The sequence below is a fragment of the Tupaia chinensis genome, unplaced genomic scaffold (genome assembly GCF_000334495.1).
Source record: "Tupaia chinensis unplaced genomic scaffold, TupChi_1.0 Scaffold144326_1, whole genome shotgun sequence".
Lineage (NCBI taxonomy): Eukaryota > Metazoa > Chordata > Mammalia > Scandentia > Tupaiidae > Tupaia > Tupaia belangeri.
In genome coordinates, this window is record NW_006204184.1 from 313,151 (window position 1) to 319,457 (window position 6,307).

General features: G+C 63.9%; 1 protein-coding gene across 1 annotated transcript in view; it reads left to right on the top strand.

Annotated features, from left to right (window-relative positions):
- The window catches only part of L1CAM (L1 cell adhesion molecule), a 23,852-nt gene that overhangs the window by 7,816 nt on the left and 9,729 nt on the right, over positions 1-6,307 (top strand). Inside the window, 12 exon segments of the mRNA XM_006166701.1 lie at positions 79-148; positions 454-571; positions 2,302-2,316; positions 2,837-2,942; positions 3,075-3,277; positions 4,088-4,210; positions 4,299-4,469; positions 4,703-5,005; positions 5,123-5,248; positions 5,353-5,496; positions 5,891-6,002; positions 6,267-6,306. Of these exon segments, the coding sequence (XP_006166763.1) occupies positions 79-148; positions 454-571; positions 2,302-2,316; positions 2,837-2,942; positions 3,075-3,277; positions 4,088-4,210; positions 4,299-4,469; positions 4,703-5,005; positions 5,123-5,248; positions 5,353-5,496; positions 5,891-6,002; positions 6,267-6,306 (1,531 nt within the window).

Below are 6,307 nucleotides of genomic sequence, written 5' to 3' on the forward strand. Positions count from 1 at the left end.
GGAGAATTGGGAGTAGCTGGGGGGCCCTCGGCCCCCCCTCCTCCGCTGCGCCGGGCCTTTCATCTTCCGCCTCCACAGCCTCCACACCTTCTCCCCGCTCTGGACGCTCTCCTCACCCTCCCCTTTCCTGGGCGCGGGCGAGCGGGAGGTGCCGAGGGCGGCGCGTACCGCCGGAGAGAGGGCCGGGCGCGGTGTCAGCACCACGGACAGCGGGCCTCCGGGGAGGGGCTCCTCTCCCCTCGCTGCCCCACCCTCCTCGCCACTCTCCCCGCCTCCCCTCTCGCCGCCCCGAGGACCTGCCCCAGTCCTCAGCTAGCTCGGGCAAGGGCCGGCATTCCAGCCTTGCCCTGGTTTCCGACTTTTCCCCATCTTGGGCCCTTGGTAGCCTGCCTCTGAGACAGGAAAAGCCCTGGAAAGCACAAGGCCCCGGCCGCGTTCCTTTGTGACGTCTAGCTAGCGCGCGGGTGGGGGGTGGGGCTGTTGGAGCACGTGTCTGTGATTGCACTGTTTGTGGGGATCCCGGGCAGATGTGTGGGTGTCGGGGGTACTCGTGTATGCATTGCCTATACGGGTAAGTCTGTGGGTCGCCGTGATGTTCCTCCTTGGCAGGCCGGTGGAGCTCCGGGGGTACTTGAGGGCGGAGTGTGATGCAGGGGCTGTGCGTCTGCATGTTGGCACATGCGGGGTGTCCCACTGAAGTAGGTCCGAAGACCCACTCTGAAGGTCTTCCTTCCTGAGTGTGAGCGGCTCCGAGCTGTGGCTTCTCTGGTAGGGCCTTTCATGGGTGTGTCGCACCAGGGCATTTGTGCGCCTGGAGCTGCTGGGCTCCGCTCCTTCCACCTTTTGCTTTGCTGGACATGGAGAAAGCCTGTGTGGCTGTCAGTGCCAGCGAGAGATCAGGGGCTGAAAGAGGTTGCTTGGGAGGCACCTGGCATCAGGGACAGGGAGGGCTCTGAGGAGGCGAAGAAGGGCTGTCTGGACACAGGTCGGGGGTGCCCCTTAGACACACAGATGGAGGTCCATGCAGACTCCCCGGCCCACATGCACATGGACGCGTGCTGGTGGTAGACACGGGAGCCAGACACCTGTGTCCAACCAGGCACAGAGACACGAAAGGGCAGAGGCACCGATGACACAGGAGGCACACAGTGGGCACACAGTCACACTATCAGAAATGCACGCACACAGACCCACCTGAACGTAAGCGCGCACACAAAAGGGTCTGTGCGGCTGCTAGGCCACACACACGGGCGGATGCTCACGAATGCATGCGTTCCCACGAGGTGTCCACATGCACGTCCAGACTTTTGCACACTCATAGGCATGCGCTTGTCCTCTTGGTCCTGCCGTCTCCTCCTGTTGCTTCCTAGGGCCTCTGCCCCCACCCCCTGCCGGCCCAGGCATCAGCTCACCCTTCTGCGGGGTATCTGTGTGCGTGGGGGGGGTGGAGGGGTGGGCGGTGAGGATTTTGATAAAGATGGGAGTGGGGAGAGAGAATTACGGCAATGACTATGGCAGCTCCGCAGCTGCCCTCAGCACTGGTCAGCACTTGTCACTGACCCCAGTATGGTGCAGTGGGCGCCTCCCTGCGGGAACTTGCCCTCCATCTCCCAGCACTGCCTGCCCCCAGCTCAGGGCTCTCTGTTGTGCTTCCAGGAGCCCCTCTCCCAGGGCCATTACTTTGAGTTTTGCTGCAAAGACAAAGCTTTCCCCTCCCCTTCCCTCCCTTCTTCTTAGCACCCCCTCCCCCGTGCTTTGCTGGGTCCTGGGGCTGGAGCCTTGGCTCGGCCTGGCCCCAGGGAGTTTAGCAGCTGCCTGGCAGGAAGGAAGGAGACCGAATAAGGGCCCCGTGGGCTAAGGCAACTCCAATGAGCCAGGGCCTTTGGGAAGGGTTGGAGGGGGAGGGCAGCTTGGCTCGAAGGCGGGCCCTGGGTAATTGAAAACTCTGGCGCTGTGCTAATTGGATTAGTGGCAGGGGTGGGTCCCTGGCTGGACACTCCTTGGGAAAGGAGAGTCTCTCCAGCCCTGTCTCTCGGTTCAGGGAAGGCCTTTGCCCTGGCCATTGCCCTCCCCATCCAGCCTCTGCCCTGGCTCCCCGGACTCGTCCTGCAGGGCTCCGGCCCCGCCCGTGCCCCCCCACCCCCCCCCCCCCCTGCCCCACTGCAACCTCCTCTCCCTTTCTCTCTCCCTCCCCCATCCCACGGGGTCTGCCCCGGTCTACTTCTCCCCTGCCATGGCCCCCTGCTGGGCTGCCTTTCAGCATCTCTCTCCATTCTCTCCCTTGCTGCCTGGATTTCTCAGATGAAGGATACCATGGTAAGTTGGGGGAGGGGTAGAAGTGTTTCCCAGAAGGCCCAGGAGGAAGGAAGAGGGAGGTCCTCAAGGAGCCAGCACCCCACACCAGGCCCTGCTCAGGCCTCCCAGTGCAGTGCGGGGCAGTCCAGCGGCCTGCTCACTCGGCTCCTGGGCCCTGCTCGGCTGTGTGGACTGCAGGGAATGGGGCTCCTCTGACCTCCGCCTCCCGTTGCACCTGCTCAGGGCAGTCAGTCCTGGCCCGCCCCTGGCTGAGTCCTGCTCACCCTTCTGCTCTGTCCCTGGGCTCTGTGCTGTGTCTTGGCTTCTTGGCCACCTTTGCAGCCGCCCCACTCTCCCTTGGTCTTTCTGCATTTGGGCAGAAATGCCTCTCTGGGCCCATCCTCTCTCTTCGGAGGGGCACTGTTGTGCTTGCCCTTCTCCCCTCCTCCTCCTATGGCCTTGGGGCTTCCCTCCTGGTGGGACAGGGTCAGGCCATGAGGCCAACGTGGCGCCACCCTCACCAGCACCCTCCCTGTCGCAGTGCTGGAGCCACCGTTTATCACAGAGCAGTCCCCGCGGCGCCTGGTTGTCTTCCCCACAGATGACATCAGCCTCAAGTGTGAAGCCAGTGGCAAACCGGAAGTGCAGTGAGTGACTTCCACCCTCTGCGCCCCTGGCACTCCTTGCCCAGCTTCGCCCTCTCCCAACCCATCCCCGGCCTGGCTGGTCCTGTCCGGAGTCCCAGCACCTCTGGCCTCTGAGCCCTTTTCTGCCCACAGGTTCCGCTGGACGAGGGATGGCATCCACTTCAAACCCAGGGAGGAGGTGGGCGTGACCGTGCACCAGGCGCCCCACTCTGGCTCCTTCACCATCGCAGGCAACAACAGCAACTTTGCCCAGAGGTTCCAGGGCATCTATCGCTGCTTTGCCAGCAATAAGCTGGGCACGGCCATGTCCCACGAGATCCAGCTCATGGCCGAGGGTGCGAGGCGCTGCTGGGATGGGTGGGCCTAGGGCCACTGGCAGGCTCCTTCAGGCTCCTCCTCCTCCCTGACCAGCTCCCCTCTGCCCCTCCGTCCCCTTCAGCGCCTGCCTGGGGTGGCTGCCCGTGGCCGGCTGATTCAGTGCCTGCTTTGTCCCTCCTCAGGCTGGGTCCCTGTCCTGGCTGGGCTTAAAGGCCTGTGTTTCTGTCCCCACTTCCGTCCTGTCCACCTCTCCCATTCATCTGTGCAGCGCGGACAGGGCTGGCTGCCGCCACCTCTGCTCTCCAGCTCCAAGGGGCGTCTCCATCGCTCTCCTTCCCGCTCAGGGCTGTGTTTATCTATGTCGCCCTTTCCCTGGGGTTTGCCTTCTGCATTCCATCTTCCCTGAGCTTTCTGCCTCCTGAGCTCCCCCTCCGCCCCTCCGGTTACCTTGGGAACCGTTGCTATGGTTTCTGTGTCAGGATGATAGAAGGGTCTATGACTCCCGCGTCCTTCCGCTGCTCCCCTCCCCCATCTTCGAACCTCAGCCTCCCCTCACGCACCCTGGGGGGGCAGGAGAGCTGGGGATTCTGGGGGGCTAACCCTGGGGGGTTAACCCTTCATGGCCACCTGGCTTCTTGCTCCCCCTCTCCTCCCCACTGAGTCCCAGTCTCCCCTGGGAAGAAAGAACCTAGAGTCACCCCTTTACGTGAACTTCCTCCAGTCTGGCCACCCCCAGGAGAGCCCTGCCCCTCCTTTCTCCTGCACCCACCCCCCCACACACACTGCCTGGGCTAGGAGGAGCATGCTGCCATCTCTGTCCCTTCTAGGTCCCCCCAAGTGGCCAAAGGAGACAGTGAAGCCAGTCGAGGTGGAGGAAGGGGAGTCAGTGGTCCTGCCCTGCCACCCCCCGCCCAGTGCCGAGCCCCTGCGGATCTACTGGATGAACAGCAGTGGGTGCCGGCCACGACTGCCCTGGGCCCGGGTGCCAGTGGGCTGCCTTCCTGGGTGGGACCTGACCGCAGCCCCTTGCCCCTGCAGAGATCTTGCATATCAAGCAGGACGAGCGGGTGACGATGCGCCAGAACGGCAACCTCTACTTCGCCAACGTGCTGACCTCCGACAACCACTCAGACTACATCTGCCATGCCCACTTCCTGGGCACTCGAACCATCATCCAAAAGGAACCCATCGACCTCCGGGTCAAGGCCAGTGAGTCTCAGAGGCTTTGGCCCACCCCCCACCTCTCACCCTCAGGCATGGCTTTGTCCCTCCATAGGTTGCTTTGACACTGCCTAGGTGACCAGAGCTGAGATGGGACAGTCCCTCTAACAGAGAAGCAAATAAAGGTCCCAGGGGCTCATTGGGGTGTCCAGAGTCACCCTACCTTGTGAGTCCGTGGGAGGGAGGAGCAGGCTGGGCCACCACCTCCTTTCTCCTGGCAGCCAACAGCATGATCGATAGGAAGCCACGCCTGCTCTTCCCCACCAACTCCGTCAGCCACCTGGTGGCCTTGCAGGGACAGCCGCTGGTCCTGGAGTGCATTGCCGAAGGCTTGTGAGTCTGGGTGCCCGCAGGGGGCCGGGGCAGGCTGGGTGGCCCCAGTGGGGACTCAGGTCTCTGCCGGGGTGGAGCTGGGGCCAGTGGCCTTGTCCTCTCTTGCCCTGCTCTCCTACCTGGGCAGCCCCACGCCCTGGCGGAGAATGCACTGGGCAGTGCCCGGCACGCCTACTACGTCACTGTCGAGGGTATGGCGCCTTTGGGCTCCCCAGAACGCCCACCGTCGTGGAAGAGCAGGGCATGTGCTGGGACAGCAGCCGGCCGCGGGTAGGCGCAGGCTCAGGGCGCCCTTCCTTCCTTCCCAGCCGCCCCGGAACAAAACCCCCAGAGCCACCTGTACGGCCCCGGAGAGACTGCCCGCCTGGTCTGCCAAGTCCAGGGCCGGCCCCAGCCGGAGGTCACCTGGAGAATCAACGGGATCCCCATAGAAGGTGAGCAGGGCCTTGGGCAGGGCCCGGGATGCGGGGGAGGTCTAGGCGCGTGGGGAGTGGGGTGGGCCTGATGCTCCCGGGACCCCCACCTGCCGCACATGCAGAGCTGGGCGCGGACCAGAGGTACCGGATCCAGCGTGACGCCCTGATCCTGAGCAATGTGCAGCCCAGCGACACCATGGTCACTCAGTGTGAGGCCCGCAACCGGCACGGGCTCCTGCTGGCCAACGCCTACATCTACGTCGTCCGTGAGTGCCAGCCCCACAGCCCCAGTCTGTCCCTGCAGCCCGCTGGGCAGGGCCACCAGAATGACAGCCAGCAGCGGTGTGGCCTCAACCTCAGGGCTACCTTTCTGCTTGCAGAGCCCTGGCACCCCCAGTCTCTTTCCCACCCTTGTGACAGCTGGGGCAGGTGTAGGAAGGGCAGGTCTGGCCACTGTCACCGAGCAAAGGGTCACCTGGACAGTGCGCAACCAAGGCTAGCTCTCCCGGAGCCTCCGGGCCAACAGGCTGGGCTGGGACAGTTGGGAAGACGTCAACTGTTGGGCCCGCCTTACTGGAGAAACTTGGAGCTGGGACCAGAGGCACTTCTGGGAGCTAGGAGCAGGGGTGGCCTTGTCACCCGGGACTCTTCCTCCCGCAGAACTCCCAGCCAAGATCCTAACTGGGGACAATCAGACGTATCTGGCAGTCGAGGGTAGCACTGCCTACCTGCTGTGCAAGGCCTTCGGAGCCCCTGTGCCCAGCGTGCAGTGGTGAGTGTCCCATCCTGGGCAGGGCCTCGACCCTGTGCCTATAGGCTGGTCGGTCTAAGCCACACCTACCCTGCTCACTCCAGGCTGGATGAGGAGGGGGCAACACGTATCTGGCAGTCGAGGGTAGCACTGCCTACCTGCTGTGCAAGGCCTTCGGAGCCCCTGTGCCCAGCGTGCAGTGGTGAGTGTCCCATCCTGGGCAGGGCCTCGACCCTGTGCCTATAGGCTGGTCGGTCTAAGCCACACCTACCCTGCTCACTCCAGGCTGGATGAGGAGGGGGCAACAGTGCTTCAGGATGAACGCT